The 22,818-nt window shown below is 42.3% G+C and overlaps 3 protein-coding genes across 4 annotated transcripts in view; 2 read left to right on the forward strand and 1 right to left on the reverse strand.

Annotated features, from left to right (window-relative positions):
* Positions 1–3,229: 3,229 nt before the first annotated feature.
* ssna1 (Sjogren syndrome nuclear autoantigen 1) lies at positions 3,230–6,313 on the reverse strand. The gene is made up of 3 exons (NM_001141033.2): positions 5,981–6,313; positions 3,945–4,144; positions 3,230–3,498 (listed from the first exon to the last, which is right to left on the reverse strand). The coding sequence occupies exons 1-3, from the start codon at positions 6,030–6,032 to the stop codon at positions 3,406–3,408; spliced, it is 345 nt and encodes a 114-aa protein (NP_001134505.1). The 5' UTR covers positions 6,033–6,313; the 3' UTR covers positions 3,230–3,405.
* A 37-nt stretch (positions 6,314–6,350) lies between these two features.
* anapc2 (anaphase promoting complex subunit 2) lies at positions 6,351–18,426 on the forward strand. The gene is made up of 14 exons (XM_014135066.2): positions 6,351–6,641; positions 6,893–7,151; positions 7,271–7,592; positions 7,842–7,974; positions 8,220–8,439; positions 8,557–8,676; positions 8,848–8,965; positions 12,218–12,396; positions 12,628–12,769; positions 13,051–13,126; positions 16,770–16,973; positions 17,126–17,258; positions 17,376–17,617; positions 17,792–18,426. The coding sequence occupies exons 1-14, from the start codon at positions 6,564–6,566 to the stop codon at positions 18,002–18,004; spliced, it is 2,439 nt and encodes an 812-aa protein (XP_013990541.1). The 5' UTR covers positions 6,351–6,563; the 3' UTR covers positions 18,005–18,426.
* Positions 18,427–18,897: 471 nt separating this feature from the next.
* Positions 18,898–22,818, forward strand: part of LOC106566722 (atrial natriuretic peptide receptor 2) — a 53,305-nt gene continuing 49,384 nt past the window's right edge. For both annotated transcript variants that reach the window (XM_014135043.2, XM_014135051.2), the window contains exon 1: positions 18,898–19,888. In XM_014135043.2, the coding sequence (XP_013990518.1) occupies positions 19,186–19,888 (703 nt within the window). In that variant the 5' untranslated portion in view covers positions 18,898–19,185. The remainder of the gene's footprint in view (positions 19,889–22,818) is intronic.

A 22,818-nucleotide genomic window follows, 5' to 3' on the forward strand; every position in this document is an offset into this window, starting at 1 on the left:
CTGCAGAACCTCTCAAGCTCTGTCAGGTTGGATGGGGAGTATCACTGCACAGCTATTTTCCGGTCTCCAGTGATGTTAGATTGGGTTCAAGTTCGGGCTCTGGCTGGGCCACTCAAGGACATTCAGAGACTTGTCCTGAAGCCACTCCTGCGTTGTCTTGGCTGTGTGCTTAGGGTCGTTGTCCTGTTGTAAGGTGAACCTTTGCCCCATTCTGAGGTCCTGAGCAATTTGGAGCAGGTTTTCATCAAGGATCTCTCTGTACTTTTCTCCGTTCATCTTTCCCTCGATCCTGACTAGTCTCTCAGTCCCTGCCGCTGAAAAACATCCCCACAGGATGATGCTGCCACCACCATGCTTCAACGTAGGGATGGTGTCAGGTTTCCTTTAAACATGACGCTTGGCATTCAGGCTAAAGAGTTCAATCTTGGTTTATTCAGACCAGAGAATCTTGTTTCTCATGGTCTGAGAGTCCTTTAGGTGCCTTTTGGCAAACTCCAAGCGGGTTGTCGTGTCTTTTACTGAGGAGTGGTTTCTGTCTGGCCACTCAACCATAAAGGCCTGATTGTTGGAGTGCTGCAGAGATGGTTGTCCTTCTGAAAGATTCTCCCATCTCCATAGAGGAACTCTGGAGATCTGTCAGTGACCATCAGTTTGGCTGTGCGGCCAGCTCTAGGAAGAATCTTGGTGGTTCCAAACTTCCTCAGTTTAAGAATGATGGAGGCCACTGTTCTTGGGGACCTTCAATGCTGCAGAAATGTTTTTGGTACCCTTCCCCAGATCTGTGCCTCTACACAATCCTGTCTCAGAGCACTATGGACACTTCCTTCGACTTTATGGCTTGGTTTTTGCTCTGACATGCACTGTCAACTGTGGGACCTTATATAGACAGGTGTGTGCCTTTCCAAATTGTGTCCAATCAATTGAATTTACCACAGGTGGACTCCAATCAAGTTGTAGAAACATCTCAATTTCCAGTCTCATAGAAAAAGGTCTGAATACTTATGTAAATAAGGTATTTCTGTTTCTTATTTTTAATAAATGTGCAAACTATTAAAAAAAAAACTGTTTTCACTTTTTGTCATTATGGGGTATTGTGTGTAGATTGATGAGGAAATGTTTTGTTTTTCCATTTTAGAATAAGGCTGTAAGAAAAAGTCAAGGGGTCTGAATACTTTCTGAATGCAGTGTATGGTGTCTGTGTGTCCTTCTTGTAAAGGGGAGTTGTGTGGTGGTGGTGGTGGTGATCACCTTGTGAAGGTAAGTGACCAAATTCCTTAAACAAGGAAGCCATCAGTGCCCATTCTTATCATGGTAAAGAAGAAAGTCAGTGTTATTGTGTCCTGGAGTCCCACAACGTAGGCTGAGGACGCCACACTTCATAGGGAATGGACAGACAAAAACAAACAAAACAAGACTTAAATACGGCAAGGGTTCCACAATCCTAGTTCTTTGTTTTTCTACCTGATTTCAATTGACTTGGTTCCCCTTAATGTATGCTTTTTCTGTGTGCCTTTTAGTTTTTGTATGTTTCCAATGCTGTGTTGGAGATTTTGCCAGAAGAGTCCAGGAGCAAGCAAATGTCAACACTCCCTCTTATAATTAAGAAATGCTCTGTAGACCTGCTCAACTTTGTTTGATCATCAAAGATCTGTGAAGTACTGCTTCAAATATTGCCTCGGCAGCTCATGACCATTTGATATTATGAATACCTTCTGCAAGAAGCTTAATGTCAAAGGGACAGAGTATAAATGCCTTGGTGTAGCCTGGAATTGGACCCATTGTCTCATACTATTAGAAACAATTTCCCCCTTTCAGTGTTCATGTTCGAACACTGCCAAGATCAAAGGTAAACCAAGAATAGCAACTATTGAAACCATTCACCAGCATGTGTTTTTTGAAAGGTTGCCTGTCAGATACTCGTTCTTGTGTATGGAACAAATAGCTGCTATAGATGGAACAAGGAAGGGTGCGTCCTCATGGCCATGTTTTTCCTTCATTGACCAGTGAATAGCTTCTGACCTCCACAGCCAGACCTCCAACACTTTCACATTCCATAGAGCGGGGTTTCCCAAACTTGGTCCTCGGGACCGCAAGAGGTGCACGTTTTGGTTTTTTGCCTTAACACTACACACTTGATGAATAGTTGATTTGAATCAGCTGTGTAGTGCTAGGGCAAAAACCAAAACATGCAGTCATTGGGGTCCAGAGGACTAAGTTTGGGAACCCCTGCCACAGTGAGAGTCTATTTTAGTAATGAAGACATTGATATGAAACTTAAATTGTGTGTATCTGAGACCAGTGTTTTTTTTTAAATAAGATGGCTCTAAGTCTTCAAAAGATTTTTACTCAATGCCAATTGACTCACAAACATACTTCTTCAGACAGTATTGATGTACAGTTTCTTGAATATCTTCAAAGGAAGGGGTTTAGATTAAACAGGACTGGCTATTGGGAGGGTCAACATTTCTCTATACTGTAATTATGTATCATGATTACAGACTTCGATTGTTTTGTCAAGATTTTATTTTGCACCTCACAATACAGGCAAGGTGAAAGAGCTCATCTGTCGATGAGAAACAAGGAATGCATGACCTCAGTTTCTGCCACAACCCTATTAGGGAAAGATAACTGTTTAGTGTCCACTGATAATCCTTGGATTCATCCCACAAAGCATATAGAGCACACCTGCCATTCATCTGTGCCAACTGCTGCATTTAGGACCAGCTCGCTAAGTAGTCCAACAGCTTTTCCTGGGAATTGTGTGCCTTTGAGTCGGGGGACCAAGAGCCAGGGCTTTATAATGGCATGTTCCAGTGATCATATGGTAACACCAGCAAGATTCAGATGGCCATTATTGGGATGAGATTCACTTGAAAGAATATTGATGAAGCCTGGGACCATTGTATATTCCTGTTAAGAAACTGTCATACTGTAACCTCATCTATTAATCTCCAGCATCAAAGATGTGCTTACTGTAAAATTTGTAGTTGTCAATGATTTGGGCAAAAAAAAGATGTTAGAACTGTACAAATGAAAGCTCAATAAATAGATGAAGCCTTGACAGTGTGAATAGTTTCTGTTGCAGTGTGTCAGACTAGTCTCCAGCCCTCACGTCAAGGCAGAATCTTCCAAATGACAGCACCTCTCCAAGAGAGTGTGTGCGTATTTGTTGAAAGACACAGCACTCAAACAAATGGAATGACTTGAGTTGGTTCCATACACGGCAAATGCGAAGAGAATCTTCAAACTTTATTAAAATAATGCAATTGATATAAAATAAGTACACCAGTAAAGATCAGAGTTAGATATTCAAAACATTTTTACATAAATATATTACAAACAGTTCTAGATAAGATGGTGAGGGGAAGTGCTGGTATCCGGGTGAGAGGGAAGGTAGTCTGGACGTCAGTGGTCTTTCCCTCTGGGTTCAGTGGCTTTGCCGAGATTTCCCGCTTCCTTCTTTAGTACACTCAGCAGTGTCTGAGAGCTCTCCAGAATCTGAGAGAATAAGACATGAATTAACACAAGACACTTGCCTCAGGTTATAAAATACCATATAGCCTGAGGTAAGTGGGAATGAGATGCAGCATGACAATGTGCTGTGTAACAATTTGATTGTAAGTCTGACTGAGCACTCCGTTGTTTTTAATTAACGACACTTACGGGCGTTTGTTTGCTCTGCCATTAAGCTCTTAGTAACACCAAGGGAGTTGAATATTAAGAAAACACGTGGGATGCATGTTGTCTTGAATTACAACAAGTAATTCCAGGGTTCTTTTGTGAGTCAGAAAATGTCTTGCCCTGTACGTTTGTAGGGGCTTTTTGCAGTCAAATTAACATGAGCGATCCTGTAAAGCTGACATAATATCCATTCAGGGTTTTGAGAGACTAAACTAGTGTTGAAAAACCTAAACACAAGAAAAATAAACCCCCTAAACCCTGACCTTCATATAGGCAGCCTCAGTCTCAGCGATTGTGCGGTCAAAGTCAGCGCGGGCGGTGAGTCGTCTGGCCAAGCTCTCATTGACGCGGCTTAGCTTCTCAGTGAGGACACGAATGTCGTGTTGTAGACGACCCTTCTCCTCCTCCTCCAGCTGTATCTGACGGTTCAACTCATCCCTCTTAGAGCACAGCTCCTCGATACCTGGGGAGAAGGAAACACTGGCTGTTTAGGAGGTGGAATGTAAATGTACAATTAATGTGTACATGTGACTGTTTTTACAGTGTAGCTGTAGCCTAAACCAATTACTTATTAATGCTTAGCATCAAATATAACCTGGGCCTACATTCCTAGTCCCAACAGCATGTGAATAGGAACAAATCGGGGTATTTTAAAGAGAAAACCTAGAGGCCTATAATCTATCCTTCTAAATACATGTCAGACTTCCTGTGCACAATGTAAGAGGAATAACAAGGAGGGGGAGGTTTAAACTGAGGTCCCCCTCACTCAGCAGCCCTTTCCTGTTGAATCAGCCCATTCCAGCCTGTGATGGATGAAAGTGTGTGAGACAGAGTCAATCATACATTAATGAAATCCCACAGGTCACATCTAATTCCATAGCTACGGACTAAGATCTTTCACAGACTACGATAGGCAACACTCCATCGAATCAGCTCCATAATACTAGTCTATATTTTCAAAGCCAGCCATTATGATTCATAACTGCTGACAAAATCTATCAAAACTATAATGAGTGTGTTGAGAATCAAGGGTTCAATTGATCTTACAGACAATTCCAATGAAAATAGTCCTATGAAGCACAACACTGGGGCTAAACTAGACTCGAGATGTCTGCAAGTCTAGATCAAATTCCTCTGACATTACCAGTCATGTCAGTCAGATTATGGGCATCTATACATGGACTGATTTAAACAGTTACTCAGAGTTGTATTCATTTAAATTATGCAGAATGCCATGTCTTGATTTAAACTAAGTGTCAGGGGTTTGACGGCTGTGCTAAAGCAAGGTCAATTATAGTCTGTGGATATTTCCCATGGGTCTGCTGTAGTCACTATCTGCAATACAAACACACACCTAAGCCTTCCCTGTAGCTCAATTGGTAGAGCATGGTGTTTGCAACGCCAGGGTTGTGGGTTCGATTCCCACGGGGGGCCAGCACAGAAAAAAAAAAAAAATGTATGAAATGTATGCATTCAATACTGTAAGTCGCTCTGGATAACAGCGTCTGCTAAATGACTAAAATGTAAAATGTACTACTTGGATACCAACATTTTTGTAACAGTTATATCCCCTCCTACTAACCACACACGGTGTCATAAGTGTGTAAATTACTAAATGAAGGCTTAAAGAAATAAATTAATACAAATGTATTTCAAACTAATATTTCCTTGGCAAGTCAAACCGGTAAACGTCTGCACAGACTGGGTCCAAGTCTAGGGTCTCTTGCTTATAAAATACAGACTAAGGAAGAACATGATTCTGCCTTCTTTAATCCCCCTCCCTACCCTTTCAACAACTCAGTTGACTAAATCACACTTACTCTTGTGTAGTGATATAGGAAAAAGAGAACTGTCTGCACATGCACCTAGGGAAATAATGATTTTCTATGGGGAGAAAAGGAAACAGCATCAAAGAGAAAGAGCCTAGAAACAGGCTGCATCAAAGCATGGGATAGAAGCAGTATACTCTTTCAAGGTTAGCTAAAAAGATTCACAGTCACACGTGCCTAATTAGTTGTAGCTGTCCAAAAGGAGGAGCTGGAATATGATACATTCATTAAATCTTTGTCCCTGAAGGGCCTAAGTACAGCATAAAAATACAGATATTTCCACAACGGACCCAAACAAGTGAAAACAAGAAGCTAGCTAGCTAACATATTGACATAGTTAGTTTCTACCAAGCTAACAGTTAACTAAAGCAACGTAGTATTTTATAAATCGGATTTGGTGTCTGTCAAAACACTAAAGTTAACTGACAAATTATTGAACGACAAATATACGAAATGCCACATTCACTTACACTTGACAAGCTCATTGTTGTAGGTTTGTAGCGCTGCTCCTTGTTGGGTCATGATGTTGTCGATGATACTTTTCCAGCTCTCCAGGGCCCTTCCCCGCGCACACAGCCAGAGTACTATCTACGTTAGTTAGCGACTCAATGATAACTTTGCAGTTTGAAGCCAAGGTATTGCTACAGATAACTCTCGCTAGGTCTAACTAGTTGGCAAACTGGCTAATTTGTGCAAAGATTTAAGCAGTCGATATAGACTCCTTCTCGACACCGACTCTGTCCTTAGCTAGCTTCAAAATCCCTCCATTTAGCTAGTTTCCACGACAACTAGCTAACAAACTCACGTACACTTCCGCCACACTTTTATGACTTCCGCAACCACACGTACGTCACTATTATGCGCCACAGGTTTAGCAAGAGCGCGATAACTTCAATCAAATGCCATCTGTAATTACATTTTAGATACATATTAGTATTTCTTATAAGCCATGCTACGTACATCTTATTAATATGGGTGAGTGATATAACACAGACGATAACTTTGTCAGTACACAATCGAGTGGTTCTCGTTGAGTAATTTGGTCCAACCGGGATGATGGACTCTACGGAGATGTTATTCTCAGTACCACAGGGGCTACCTTCTGCTTGGGACACCGTAACTGCAGCTCTGGTGAGTAGGTGGACCTAACTTGCCTACGGTAGTACCTTGTGTTTTTGATATAGCCTGCTTGCCTTTTATGTGAGAATTAAGTAAGATCAATTGTACCACTGTGGTTGACTGCTGGACAGCTAGCTAACGTTAACAGATTAACATGCCAGGCATTAGCTAACTAGCTAAGACCAATGTTGATCTATCAATGTACATATAAACAGATACGGTCTATGGTGTGTAAGAACATAAACAATTTCCTCTGTCTGTAGGTGTCTCCAGTGTCCAATGACATCACCATGTCTGACGAGTCTCTCTCTGAGGGGCTTAGCCTGCTGTGCTCTAACAGCCTGGGACAGTTTCTGGAGGGATGGCTAATGGAGACCCTGCAGGTACGTCTTACTACTGCTATTGCCCCTGAGTTCTGGGCTGTAATGAAGCAACCAGAGAATGAGCTGGAGGAGAAGGACAGGGCCAGGATCCTACTCATGGCCTTCCGTACCCTTTTGGACAGACTGCAACCTTTCCTAGGTGGGTTCAAACATTCAAGTTACAGTTAAATGCACCCTTAATAATGCTAGAATTTTTACTGAACAGAATCTTGTCAAATGTGTAAAAATGTGCTCTATGTCAACATTGGTCTTCCCCAGGAGGGTTGGAGAGGCTGGGTACCTGGCAGGACGAGGGCCGGGGTGGTCTGTGTGGCCCTGGGGCCAGGGGTCTCCGTGAGAGGGCATTCTCCGTCATCAGGGCCATCCTGCTGTTCTCGCCCTCGGCTGTGCTCCAGGAGAGAATACTGGAGTTCTACAGTAGGACTTTCTCTGTGCACATGACCCAGGAGGGGGAGGCAGGGGAGGCTGAGGAGGGGGGCGGGGGGCCTGAGGGTGGGGTCTGTCAGGGCTGCACTGTCCCCACTCAGCGATGCTGGTGTCAGCAGGCCCTGGAGCAGCTGCAAGAGCTCAGCCAAGTACTGTGAGTGAATGGAGGGGTGCTGTGTCACTGTCTGCTCTGTTTTCTAGAACCTAAATGTTGTACTGCTTAACGTCTTACATTCAAATATGTCAACAACAAACAACAACATCACAAATGTCTTAGATCAGGGTTCACTTCCTTAACCATTGTCTACATCTCTACCTTTGCGTGCCTGCTGTGTTTAAAATGTCTCTTGTGCAGTTGTCTCTTCCTACAAATCTGCTAAAGTGTGATTGTCCCGCCCCCCAGGTCCAGGTTGCAGCTATTGGAGCGGGTCAGCTCAGAGGCGGTGACGTCCATCTTACACAAACTGATAGAGCAGCGGATGGAGCAGCACTGCAGGGGGGAGTACGAGAGCTCTTTCCTCTTCGACTTTCAGGAGGTACAGTAGACCAAAGAGCCTGTCTATGGGAAGACCACCTCACAGAATAAAGTGGCATGACCTATCAACAAGTTTGACTTTTCCAGCTTGCCTTACTCAACAGAATAGGTTGCTGACCAAATATGATTTGATTTTCAAACAATTTACTACACCAAATCTCAGAAATCTGATCATTTATCTGTTTTACTTATTATCTTACTTAAAAACATACTCTCAAATTCCTCTTTCATTCTCTCTTTCTCCAGTGGCTAGAGCTGGTGTTGGGCTGGTTGAGCAGGGTGTTTGCCAGTGATGTGGGTGGAGTCAGTGGACTGGGCACGGTGCCCAACGGCACAGGCAGCGGGGCTGGGGTGGTGGGCCAGCCAGCCAACGCCGTGCTGCAGCGCTGGAGGTGTCACATGCACCAGTTCTTCTGCAGGATCTACGTCAACATGAGGATCGAGGAGCTCTTCAGCATCATCAGAGGTGAGGGGTTAGGGAACAGAGAGAGGAGATAGGGAATAATAAGAGAAAGCAGTCAGTGTTGGGCAGAGAGTTGTGGTTATTTCTTCTCCCTCACATGCTGTGGTTTGTTCCTGTCAGATTTCCCTGAGTCAAAGCCTGCCATCGATGACCTCAAGTTCTGCCTGGAGAGAACCAATCAGAGGCAGCAGCTCCTCACGTCCCTTAAGACAGCCTTTGACACCCGTCTGCTTCACCCAGGTCAGTGAACCGATGGCAGATTACAAACAATGACTGGTGTTTGCTGTTTATTTTGTCTGTTACACATTTTAAGCAGTGAAGACTAAGTGTTGTTTGCAAACATAATGTTAGAGAAGAAACTAGACTTGTGTATATGAATCCCATCCCAACAACATTCCTCTTCCCCTCTAGGAGTCCATACCTCTGACATCATCACTGTGTATATCTCAGCTATAAAGGCCCTACGGGAGCTGGACCCATCCATGGTCATCCTGCAGGTTGCGTGCCAACCAATCCGCAAGTACCTCAGGTGGGTTCACGTGTATTATTGTAATCTGTATTTACACTGAACAAAAATATAAACGCAGCATGCAACAATTTCAAAGTTCATATGGGGAAATCAGTCAATTGAAAAAAATCATCAGGCCCTAATCTATGGATTTTACATGACTAGGGAATACAGATATGCATCTGTTGGTCACAGGTACCTTTAAAAAAAAGTCAGGGGCGTGGATCAGAAAACAACTCAGTATCTGGTGTGACCACGATGAGTTTCATGCAGCGCGACACATCTTCTTTGCAAAGAGTTGATCAGGCTGTTGATTGTGGCCTGTGGAATGTTGTCCCACTCATCTTCAATGGCTGTGTGAAGTTGCCGGAACTGGAACACGATGTCATACATGTTGATCCAGAGCATCCCACACATGCTCAATGGGTGACATGTCTGGTGAGTATGCAGGCCATGGAAGAACTGGGACATTTACAGCTTCCAGCAATTGTGTACAGAGCCTTGTGACATGGGGGCGTGCATTATCATGCTGAAATATGAGGTGATGGTGGCGGATGAATGGCATGACAATGGGCCTCGATCTCATCACGGTATCTCTGTGCATTAAAATTGCCATCGATAAAATGCAATTGTGTTCATTGTCCATAGCTTATGCCTGCCCATACCATAACACCACCATGGGGCACTCTGTTCACAACGTTAACATCAGCAAACCGTCACCCACACGGCGCTACACACGCAGTCTGCCATCTGCCCAGGACAGTTAAAACCGGGATTCATCCGTGAAGAGCACACTTCTCCAGCATACCAGTGGCCATCAAAGGTGAGCATTTTCCCGCTAAAGTCAGTTACGACGCAGAACTGCAGTCAGGTCAAGACCCTGGTGAGGACGATGACCATGCTGATGAGCTTTCCTGAGACGGTTTCTGATAGTTTATGCAGAAATATTTCACTTGTGCAAACCCACAGTTTCATCAGTTGTCCGGTGGCTGGTCTCAGACGATCCTGCAGGTGAAGAAGCTGGATGTGGAGGTCCTGGGCTGGCGTGGTTAAATGTGGTCTGCGTTTGTGAGGCCGGTTGGACATACTGCCAAATTCTCTAAAACGACGTTGGAGGCAGCTTTATGGCAGAGAAATGAACATTCAGTTCTCTGGCAACAACTCTGGTTGACATTCCTGCAGTCAGCATGCTAATTGCACGCTCCCTCAAAACTTGAGACATCTGTGTTATTTTGTGTTATGACAAAACTGCACATTTTAGAGTGGCCTTTTATTGTCCCCAGCACAAGATGCACCTGTGTAATGACCATGCTGTTTAATCAGGTGGATGGAATATCTTGGCAAAGGAGAAATGCTCAATAACAGGGATGTAAACAAATTTGTGCACAACATTTGAGAGAAATATGCTTTCTGTGCAAAATTTCAGGGATCTTTTATTTCAGCTCTGCATTGACCCTTTTTGCACTAAGCCTTTTGACTCGTCACATACACTGCTGCTATTGTTTATGATCTATTCTGTTGCCTAGTCACTTTATCCCTACCTATATGTACATACACTACGTGACCAAAAGAATGTGGACACCAGCTTGTCGAACATCTCATTCAAAAATCATGGCCATTAATATGGAGTTGGTCCCCTCTTTGCTGCTATAACATCCTCCACTCTTCTTTCACTAGATATTGGAACATTTCCGTGGGGACTTGCTTCCATTCAGCCATGAGCATTAGTGAGGTCGGGCACTGATGTTGGGAGATTAGGCCTGGCTCTTAGTCGACATTCCAATTAATCTCAAAGGTGTTCGATGGGGTTGAGGTCAGGGCTCTGTGCAGGCCAGTCAAGTTCTTCCACACCGATCTTGACAAACCATTTCTGTATGGACCTCGCTTTGTGCATTGTCATGCTGAAACAGGAAAGGGCCTTCCATAAACTGTTCCCACAAAGTTGGAAGCACAGAATTGTTGAGAATGTCATTGCATGCTGTAGTGTTAATATTTCCCTTCACTGGATCTAAGGGGTCTAGCCTGAACCATGAAAAACAGCCCCAGACCATTATTCCCCCTCCACCAAACTTTACAGTTGGCACTATGCATTTGGGCAGGTAGCGTTCTCCTGGCATCCGCCAAACCCAGATTCGTCAGCCGGGACTGCCAGATGGTGAAGCGTGATTTGTCACTCCAGGGAACGCATTTCCACAGCTCCAAAGTCCAATGGCAGTGAGCTTTACACCACTCCAGCCGACGCTCAGCATTGCACATGGCGATCTTAGGCTTGTGTGCGGCTGCTCGGCCATGGAAGCCCATTTCATGAAGCTCCGGACAAACAGTTCTTGTGCTGACGTTGCTTCCAGAGGCAGTTTGGAACTCAGTAGTGAGTGTTCCAACCGACGATTTTTACATGCTACGCGCTTCAGCACTCGGCGGTCCAGTTCTGTGAGCTTGTGTGGCTTACCACTTCGCGGCTGAGCCGTTGTTGCTCCTAGACATTTTCCACTTCACAATAACAGCACAGTTGACCAGGGCAGAAATTTTACCAACTGACTTGTTGGAAAAGTGGCATCCTATGACGGTTCCACATTGAAAGTCACTGAGCTCTTCAGTAAGGCCATTCCACTGCCTATGGAGGTTGCATGGCTGTGTGCTCGATTTTATACACCTGTCAGCAACGGGTGTGGCTGAAATGGGGCTCCCGAGTGGGGAAGCGGTCTAAAGCACTGCATCTCAGTGCTAGAAGCATCACTACAGACCCGGGTTCAATCCTGGGCTGTATCACAACCGGCCGTGACTGGGAGTCCCATAGGGTGGCACACAATTGTCCCAGCGTTGTCTGGGTTAGGGGAGGGTTTGGCCGGTGTAGGCTGTCATTATAAAATAAGAATTTGTTCTTAACTGACTTGCCTAGTTAAATAAAGTGAAAAAGTACCAATAGCCGAATCCACTAATTTGAAGGGGTGTCCACAAATGTTTGTATATTTGGTGTGTCTACCTCAATTACCTCGTACCCACTGCACATCGACTCGGTACTGGTACCCCGTGTATATAGTCAAGTTATTGTTACTCATTGTGTATTTATTCCTTGTGTTATTATTTTATTTCTCTATATTCTATTTTTTATTGTTGGAAAGGGCCCATAAGTTAGCATTTCACTGTTAGTCTACACGTTGTTTGCGAATTATGTGACAGATATTTTATTTGAAACTTGACTGATTTGATTCCCATAGCATATTGCTGTTGAGTTGCTGTGATGTTGACGTAACGTTTGTGTTCCGCTGCTAGGACGCGGGAGGATACAGTGCGGCAGATAGTGGCCAGCCTTACTGGAGATGCGGAGGGCTGCAGTGACCTGGCCAATGAGTTGTCCCGTGCCGACCCCGTGACCCTGGAGACCCAGGACAGTGAGGACGAGGGCAGCGACCCAGAGGAATGGACCCCAGACCCTAAGGATGCTGTGACAGGTCGGACCCTCCGTGTACCCACCTTAAACACACTGCATTCTCTTACTCTGTGAACTCCAATTCTCCATTGGAGATGTATTGTATATGATTATCACTATCTGGTTGTCATCACACTAGACAAACTGTGTCAGTTTCCTGTTTCCGCTGTATTGAACTAGAATTGCTCCGAAAGAGCACCTCTCCAACACATCTCTTTCACTAAATGCAAAATCATCTTCCTTCTTCTCTCAGACAAGACAGGGTCGAAGCGACGTTCGTCTGATATCATCACTCTTCTGGTCAGCATATATGGCAGTAAAGAGATTTTCATAGACGAGTACAGAACTGTCCTGGCAGACAGACTTCTCCACCAGTTCAACTACAATACAGCCAGGTACGCAACACTCATGTACAGTAGCTAGGACCTGCACTCCAAAGGCATGTATCCCATTGCTATACTGTACATTACTCACTTCACTCCTTTACTGCACACCATGAAATCCTACCACTCAGCATCCATCTACACACTTGAGACACTTTGGAGTCACTATTATTACGCAGATATACTGGTGTTGGTAGTCTTGTTGATTATAATGTATTCTCTGTCTGGTCATTTTGGGTGAGTGAAATCGTTCCATATTTGTTCTGTAAGTCACTTTTCTCATGTGCCTCCAGGGAGATCCGTAATGTGGAGTTGCTCAAACTGAGATTCGGAGAGTCCCATATGCACTACTGCGAGGTGATGCTGAAGGTAAAGTACTGTACATACACTACTCTGTGTCTCCTTAAGTTCCCATTCATACCAGCGTGAGCTTTGACATCATGACTCCCTAGCTGTGTCACAACTGATCACCATCAGAGTATGTGAGCGGAGTTGAGCGGAGTTGAGCGGTCGGAAATCATGCTCATTGCTCATGGAGCCGTGCTTGCGCACCACTCCGGTGCTCCACGTCCTTTCAAACCGCTCGGCTAAAAATCACTCCTCGCTCACTGGGGAAAAAACTGCCACTCCATTCATTAAAGTCACAATTTAACCAACATTCATCTATTTTTGGGACTACTGGGTCACGGAGTCATTTGGTTTTGACCTATTCAAACCAAACCGTATGATTTTAATGAAAAGTATTTTAATAAACAACAGGAAAATGTGACTAAGAAGCGCTCATCATTTTAAATAGGCTACATGTCATATTAAACAGCTTATAAACACTCTAAATAGGCTACATGTCATATTAAACAGCTTATAAACACTCTAAATAGGCTACATGTCATATTAAACAGCTTATAAACACTCTAAATAGGCTACATGTCATATTAAACAGCATATGAACACTCTAAATAGGCTACATGTCATATTAAACAGCTTATAAACATTCTAAATAGGCTACATGTCATATTATACAGCATATGAACACTCTAAATAGGCTACATGTCATATTAAACAGCTTATAAACACTCTAAATAGGCTACATGTCATATTAAACAGCTTATCAACACTCTAAATAGGCTACATGTCATATTAAACAGCTTATCATCATTCTAAATAGGCTACATGTCATATTAAACAGCTTATAAACACTCTAAATAGGCTACATGTCATATTAAACAGCTTATAAACACTCTAAATAGGCTACATGTCATATTAAACAGCTTATCAACATTTTAAATAGGCTACATGTCATATTAAACAGCTTATCATCATTTTAAATAGGCTACATGTCATATTAAACAGCTTATAAACATTCTAAATAGGCTACATGTCATATTAAACAGCTTATAAACATTCTAAATAGGCTACATGTCATATTAAACAGCTTATAAACACTCTAAATAGGCTACATGTCATATTAAACAGCTTATCTACATTCTAAATAGGCTACATGTCATATTAAACAGCTTATAAACACTCTAAATAGGCTACATGTCATATTAAACAGCTTATCAACATTCTAAATAGGCTACATGTCATATTAAACAGCTTATCATCATTTTAAATAGGCTACATGTCATATTAAACAGCTTATAAACACTCTAAATAGGCTACATGTCATATTAAACAGCATATAAACACTCTAAATAGGCTACATGTCATATTAAACAGCTTATCAACATTCTAAATAGGCTACATGTCATATTAAACAGCTTATCTACATTCTAAATAGGCTACATGTCATATTAAACAGCTTATCAACACTCTAAATAGGCTACATGTCATATTAAACAGCTTATAAACACTCTAAATAGGCTACATGTCATATTAAACAGCTTATCAACACTCTAAATAGGCTACATGTCATATTAAACAGCTTATAAACACTCTAAATAGGCTACATGTCATATTAAACAGCTTATAAACACTCTAAATAGGCTACATGTCATATTAAACAGCTTATAAACATTCTAAATAGGCTACATGTCATATTATACAGCATATGAACACTCTAAATAGGCTACATGTCATATTAAACAGCATATAAACACTCTAAATAGGCTACATGTCATATTAAACAGCATATAAACACTCTAAATAGGCTACATGTCATATTAAACAGCTTATCTACATTCTAAATAGGCTACATGTCATATTAAACAGCTTATAAACACTCTAAATAGGCTACATGTCATATTAAACAGCTTATCTACATTCTAAATAGGCTACATGTCATATTAAACAGCTTATCTACATTCTAAATAGGCTACATGTCATATTAAACAGCTTATCAACATTCTAAATAGGCTACATGTCATATTAAACAGCTTATCAACATTCTAAATAGGCTACATGTCATATTAAACAGCTTATAAACATTCTAAATAGGCTACATGTCATATTAAACAGCTTATCTACATTCTAAATAGGCTACATGTCATATTAAACAGCTTATCAACATTCTAAATAGGCTACATGTCATATTAAACAGCTTATCTACATTCTAAATAGGCTACATGTCATATTAAACAGCTTATAAACATTCTAAATAGGCTACATGTCATATTAAACAGCTTATCTACATTCTAAATAGGCTACATGTCATATTAAACAGCTTATAAACATTCTAAATAGGCTACATGTCATATTAAACAGCTTATCTACATTCTAAATAGGCTACATGTCATATTAAACAGCTTATCTACATTCTAAATAGGCTACATGTCATATTAAACAGCTTATCAACATTCTAAATAAGTCAGGAGCCAGACAGGGACAAAAATGTGTTATTTAGGATATATTATTTCAATTATTTCAAGGCTATAGCCCACAAAGAAATACATGGTGAAGTATTTGCGAGTGCAACACACTAGGCTGGTAGGGAGTCAGGGACATTAAACGCTCAGCGTTTAAACAACATTTCATTGTATTAAGTCATTGTAGTGTATAAATTGCGCATTTAGGCGGTGACTTAAATACAAATTAAACGAAAAATGCCTTATTAGGCTCAGTCTACAGTGCCTTTGAATTCATTTTTAGAAACACGAGTTTGGCCAGAGTCTGTGACTTCAGACTCATGCGATGGTGCCTGGAGAGCAGGCCAGCAGCAGAGAATATCCTCTTTACACTGGCAGAGCCACTGGGGATGCTAAACACCCTTTGGGCCACTCTTGCCAGGCTGGGCAGGGTGCATAGTTGTTTTTTAATTTTTCTGCAGGTAAGCCTAAAGGATTTTAGGTAAAATAACCCTATCAAAATGGAAAACTAGCAGGCTTATTGGTGCAAAATCAATTATGGCCTATTGTATAGGTAAATGAACGAAACTGAACAAAACTTTTAAGGGATCTGTTTTTTTTGGTTTATAAATACTTTGCTACAATGACACACTTAGCTAGCTACCCACCTCATTCCTTTCTGTTAGCATGTGCACGTAGTAAGTACACCATCATGCTTTCAGAATACATGTCTTTTCAGATTGCACAAGTTGTGGAAACTACATCTCTGCACTCCCTCTCTTGTCCTCCTGTTTTATCAGTTTGTTTATGAAAATATTTAGCAAACTGGATGACAGTAGCTAAATCAAGGGCAGTACACAAGTACACAGTACACATATAGCAGTACACATATAGCAGTACACAAGTGGACTACAAATGCATGCTGGGCCGGGCATGGCATGAGCTCGTGAAGTGAGCGCTACTGGAGCGAAATTGGATCAGGCAAGAAGGCCGACGCTCCAGCCTTGGGGAATCTCGCTCCACCTCCAGTCAAATTGGGCACGCTGCGCTCCGGTCACATACTCTGATCACCACTCATCAAAGCAGTATCTTTAAAAATACATGCAGTCCCATCTATCATAGGATAAAAGCTGAGGACACAGGACAGTACAGTATGAGGAAACAAGGCCATTTAAGCACTTTAGGACAGAGCCTCACTCTCTTCTCCTCTCTCCCCTCTCTCTCTCCAGGACGTGGCTGACTCACGAAGGATCAACACCAACATCCGTGAGGAGGAGTCCAGGCTGGCTGAGGAGGAGCAGCCCCCTCTGGCCCTGTCAGCCATGATCCTGTCCTCTGAGTTCTGGCCCACGCTGAAGGAGGAGAAGATGGAGCTCCCGCCCCTGGCCTCCCAGGCCATGGAGGCCTACACACACCGCTACGAGAAACTCAAGGTACTTGATGATGGAGCCATAGCCTGGGTGCCAGTCTGTTTCTTCTTTAGTCAAGTCTTTATAAACAGACTGGCAGCCAGGCCAACAGAGAATGAATAGGGAAATTCAATTTAAAAATGAAATTCCATAATTCAAACGCTCTCCCTCCCTAGGCGATGAGAACCCTGAGCTGGAAGCCTCATCTGGGCTTAGTGACCCTGGATGTGGAGCTGGAGGACAGGACTCTGACTAACCTGACTGTGTCCCCCATCCACGCTGCCATCATCCTGCACTTCCAGGACAAAAGTTAGTACTATGGCCGTCACAGGCTGCCTTATGTACAACTTATCAATGCGTACAAACATTGTACAAGTAACTAAGATTTACCTTTACCATCGCTCTCTCTGTCTATGTGTCCTGAAGGCTCATGGACTCTGGAGGAGCTGAGTGGGGTCCTGGGCGTGCCCCAGGAGATGGTGAGGAGAAAGTTGGCTCTGTGGCAGCAGCAGGGGGTCCTAAAGGAGGAGGCTGGGGGACGCTACTCTGTCCTGGAAACAGGCTCGTCCCGGGAGAGACCTGAGAGAGGGGTGATGCTGATTGACAGTGACGAGGAGGGAGACTCCAACACCACCACCCAGTCAGAGCAGAGGGAGGAGAAACTACAGGTGCATTACACACACACACACACACACACACACACACACACACACACACACACACACACACACACACACACACACACACACACACACACATTGGAGGCATGGAATTCAAATACAAATCAAGCTAGCCCTAACAGCAGTGTTCTCTCTCCCCTGTGTGTGTGGTTGTTGGTGCAGTTGTTCTGGGCCTACATCCAGGCCATGCTGACCAACCTGGAGACCATGACCCTAGAGCGCATCCACTCCATGCTCAGGATGTTCGTTGCCACGGGACCAATTGTCACAGAGATGGACGTGAACGAGCTGCAGGCCTTCCTGCAGAGGAAAGTGCGAGACCATCAGCTCATCGTGTCCGCGGGCGTCTACAGACTGCCCAAGTCCACCAACTGAGGATGGGGAGAAGAGAGGAGAAAAGAGGAAATATCTGATCGTTTCAGAAATGTACATGATGCAACATTGCAGTTGGAGACTCCAGTTTCACAGATGAACCTTTTCAGAAATAGGTTTGGAAGGCAACTGAAAATGCCAAGCATCGTGCTGAATTACTTTGTCTTACAATACTAATGGCTATAAGGAGCATGAACCTCTCATTCTGTCTTTATTGTTGACCATCCAGGTTGCTTGACTTTGTTATGAGTTTTGGAGGACTCAAAATCATTCTATCAATGTGTTTCAGCACCCCATCGTGTTCTGATGCTTTTAAAACAAAGTTGCACATTGAATTGACACGTGGTTGGACTTTGTGTAATTTGAAGTTCCCCATTTGACAACATGACAATTGTCTGAGTTAATAAAAATACATGAATATGTAATATGATTGTATGTGTCATAAAGATTCTTGTAGAGCTTGCCGAAATGAAGCCTTGTGAGGAACTCCTGACCTCTAGTGGATCATTGTGGAATCTCAGATTTGTGTAAATCAAATTCAGCGTCTCAGTTTGGAATGTGTACTGCATGCTTGTATTTTTGTTCATTCAACTCTCACGGAGTATAACACAAGGCTTGCAACTGCTGAAATTGTGTCTTCCAGATTATTGTCAAAACCAGTTCATGTTTAACTGATCATCTCTTCACCTGGTCATAGAGATCTACACGGTGTGCAGGTTTTTGTTCTAGCCCAGCAGGAACACCTGATTCAAGGGTAGTTGAATCAGTTATGTGGGTCTCCAAGGACCAGGACTGAAGAAGAGTGACGGCAGGCAGGGGGCGCCCCTTCCTAGTCTTTCTCAGACCTGTGATATGACGTGTGGGGGGCTGCACTGAAGGTTTCTGTGATTTAAGTTCCAGTCATTTGGATGGATGTTATCACACTCGGAGGGGCGAGTTAAGGAACATCAGTCCGAGAAATGCGCTGAAGTGAACAACGCACAGAATCACTGCTGGATAACCATTAGAGCAACGTTAAAGATGATAAATGACCCATGGATTACCTAAACATGTCTTCCATTGACTGAAGTTGCATTTCAACAGAGCCATATGGTTAGGTTTCAGGACAGTAAGGCGTCTTACTACTCCAGGTGAACACAAGAGGTCCGTTTTCTTGGATTTATTTTATACTTCAAATTAAAGCAATGGGATATAAAACGGATCTTGGATACTGTTTCTTTGTGGTATTCACATACTCTCTCATATCAAGGTGTCGAACGAATATTGGAAATAATATCACAGTTGCGGTGATGCTTCCCGACAATTACCACAAGTATCCCTGGGCTTTGCCTCGGGTTTTCCCAGCAATTCTTATGGCGAACGAGAATCTCCAGAAGAAGCACGGAGTTCTCCAAGGCCACTCAATTCAACTCTTGAATTTCAGCACGGAGGATTCAACCGGTGTCTGCGCAGAAAATAAGGCACAGATTATCGCCGTGGATACCAAACTTTATAATAAACCAGATGCTTTCTTTGGACCTGGTTGCGTGTATTCAGTGGCCTCAGTTGGAAGATTTGCATCCCATTGGAAACTCCCATTGATAACTGCGGGAGGAACAGCATATGGGTTTGTTAACGGGGATGAGTACAAAACGATTGTGCGCACCGGACCCTCGACCACAAAATTGGGAGACTTTGCTAGTGTTATTCACGCGCAGTTTAATTGGACCTCTCGTGCCATTCTGATTTTTCACGATCTGAAAAAAGATGACCGACCTCACTACTTCCTCTCTGAAGGAATTTACATCATTTTGAAAGCAGAAAATGTCACAGTTGATGCCTTGCCATATCAAGACTCGCCAAGCTATTATAAAGAAATCATTACTTTCATGAAAGACCACGGAAGAAGTAAGTCTCTAAATTGGCTATTTCCACATGTGCAATATGAAATGTGGATGTTCCATTATAAGATAGCCTAAACATGTGGAACATTGGCTTGATAGTAGGCTAATATGATATTTGGGCTTACGTTTTTAATTTACGAGTAGCCAGTGTTGGTCATATACACTGCGTGTACAAAACATTAGGAACACCATCCTAATATTGAGTTCACCCCCTTTTGCCCTCAATTCGTCGGGTCATGGACTCTACAAAGCGTCGAAAGCGTTCCATAGGGATGCTGGCCAATGTTGACTCCAATGCTTCCCACAGCGGTGTCAAGTTGGCTGGATGTCCTATCAAACACACGGGAAACTGTTGAGCGTGAAAAACCCTGCAGCTTTGCAGTTCTTGACACAAACCCGTGTGCCTGGCACCTACTACCATACTGTGTTCAAAGGCACTTCAATATTTTGTCTTGCCAATTTACTCTGTGATGGCACACATACACAATCCATATCTCCATTTTCTCAAGGCTTAAAAATCATTATTTAACTTGTCTCTTCCCCTTCATCTACACTGATTGAAGTGGATTTGACAAGTGACATCAAGAAGAAATCATAGCTTTCACCTGGATTCACTTGGTCAGTCTATGTCATGAAAGAGCAGGTGTTCCTAATGTTTTGTACACTCAGTGTTAGTCAAAGCATATTCTTACATAGGCCTACAGTGGATTTAAACCTGTTCTTGAAATACTTATTTAATATAATAAAAACATATTTAGTAAGCCTACCTATTTTATTTTTTTATTTAGATTTTATTTATTCAGGAGAGACCCAATTGAGACCAGGGTCTCATTCACAATGGTGCCCTGAGAACAAACCACTCACAACATAAATCAATAAAACGGTTAAAAATAAACTACAAGATACAGCAGATAGACACACCACATCTCAACAACACAAATAAACCACCACAATCAACCAAAACACTTGTAACCCTAAGTGAATTCACTCCTCATCAGCGTTCTAAACTGCCCTATTGGCACTAGGGATTCAGGATTTAATGAGGTATTAAAACTAAAGGCTGATTTACCAAGGTTGGTAGAGACATGAGGGACCTCAAGAGTTAACCAACAATGTGAGTGGGTTTGGTGGCCCTTATTTTTGTACTTTAACAGATAAGTGAGATGTGTTGAAAGCTTGTGGAGAAGAGCTTTGTAAACAAAAAGGGAGAAGTGGAAGAGATGAAGACAGTAAAGAATTCACTTCTAAACGCAGTATGTGACTTACCAGACCACCGTTTATTGCTGTGAACAACCTGCGTAATCACTGAAAGTGTGTTTGTGTGTGAGAGAGAGATTATGTGCCTGCACGCATAGACTTTCTTTCTGTTTTGTTCAAGGGGTCTTTCATACATGTTATTTACAGCATCTATCCCAATTAAGTAGACAGGCATTTTCAGCTGAAACTTAAAAAAGGATAGTAAATATTCAGTTTTACCTGTAATAAGCCTAAGGCATTATTATTGTTCATTAATTAGCCTACAATGGCCCAATGTTCATTTCCAGTGTCATGCCGTGTTGACTCCCACCAGCTTGTTTTCCAGCTCGTTCTATTTCCAGTTCACCATTATGTACATGATGTAGCCTATTGCGTATTTGAAAACAATTAAAAATACATTCTTATCATTACACAAATTGTGTTGATTGTTTACTTAGTGTAAAATCGTAGTGACACACAGCTGTTGTAACGTTGTTTCCATGGTAATCCCCACTGTAGGTTATGTTATTACATGTTCATTACAACTGGAATGTTGTCATTACATTTTATTAACTCCAAAACTATTTTAGAAATGGTTAATTAATCCTCACTACTTGTAATGTGCTGAGAAAGCATATAAACAGAGACTCTACCAAGTCGTCACACACACACACATCACTACATTATAACATTTCCAAATATTATTGTTAGGGATGTAGAGAGATTTTGTCTGTAGAGACCCATTAGACCTCTTTCTTAATACAACATGTACTCAGATGTATTGTTTGATGTGGCAAATGACCCATTGTGTTGACACAGCTAAGGTTGAAATTGGGTCATCTGTTTGCTACCAGTTATTTGTGAGTGTTTGCTCTCTGTTAATCATCAGGGCCAGGCCGCTCACAGTTGCCTTATGCAGCTAGACTTTCTTGTTGTTTACCCTTATCAATACAATCAAGTGGCATCAAGGCTTTTTTTTGTCTCAGTTGAATAAATATTTCACAAATTCAGACTAAGTATTTTAGGAATTTGTTGCTTTCAAATTCTTCATATTTGTTGGTAACTCAGAATCCATCAAAATTGGATGCTGCATATCAATAACACAATGGAATGACATTAATGATCTATTCTACTTACGTAGTTGCATCAGCTAAACAATCACCTTGGACCATAGTGTTATACTGCAATATCAAAATATCTAGGGGAATTGGAGTGTTGAAAGTCCAACAGCGAAACACAAATACTGGCAAGTGATATTGATGTGTGCTTTGGCCCAGAACTGTTCTGTTTGTAGGAACCATCTGATGCTGTGTGTTGGTTAATGTTCATCTGGAAGAAGTAAAGGCACTAAACTCTTTCACATCATCTGGGAAGATACTGGCCTTTGGCTTTCTCAATAACCCTAAAACATTACTATAACCACAACATGATAGTCTTGGCTCACTGTTTTCATCCATAGTTATTGTCAGGGTACTGATTAGAAATCAGTGGATCAGAAGAACATTATAGACTAGAGTGACTCGGCACTAACCAGTATAGCACAGAATACAGATACGACTGTGTTGTCAATGAGTGATGCATGTAAATGACTGGGTTTATTCGCTTTTAAAGCACTTGCAAAAACTTTTCCAGCAGTAACATTAACAAATAGTGCAATAAACACTGCATATGGTACTTAACTGGTGTTATATCAGGAAA

This window comes from Salmo salar, chromosome ssa01, assembly GCF_905237065.1.
Source record: "Salmo salar chromosome ssa01, Ssal_v3.1, whole genome shotgun sequence".
NCBI classification, from domain to species: Eukaryota; Metazoa; Chordata; class Actinopteri; order Salmoniformes; family Salmonidae; genus Salmo; species Salmo salar.

Excerpts from the sequence above, each read along its gene's own strand:
- ssna1 (NM_001141033.2), bottom strand. The coding sequence starts at position 6,032 with ATGACCCAACAAGGAGCAGCGCTACAAACCTACAACAATGAGCTTGTC. Across the intron at positions 4,145-5,980 it reads CAACAATGAGCTTGTCAAGT|GTATCGAGGAGCTGTGCTCT; the intron begins GTAAGTGAATGT and ends CCTTCTCCCCAG. Across the intron at positions 3,499-3,944 it reads CTGAGGCTGCCTATATGAAG|ATTCTGGAGAGCTCTCAGAC; the intron begins GTCAGGGTTTAG and ends TTATTCTCTCAG.
- anapc2 (XM_014135066.2), top strand. The coding sequence starts at position 6,564 with ATGATGGACTCTACGGAGATGTTATTCTCAGTACCACAGGGGCTACCT. Across the intron at positions 7,152-7,270 it reads CAGACTGCAACCTTTCCTAG|GAGGGTTGGAGAGGCTGGGT; the intron begins GTGGGTTCAAAC and ends GGTCTTCCCCAG. Across the intron at positions 8,966-12,217 it reads CCAATCCGCAAGTACCTCAG|GACGCGGGAGGATACAGTGC; the intron begins GTGGGTTCACGT and ends TTCCGCTGCTAG.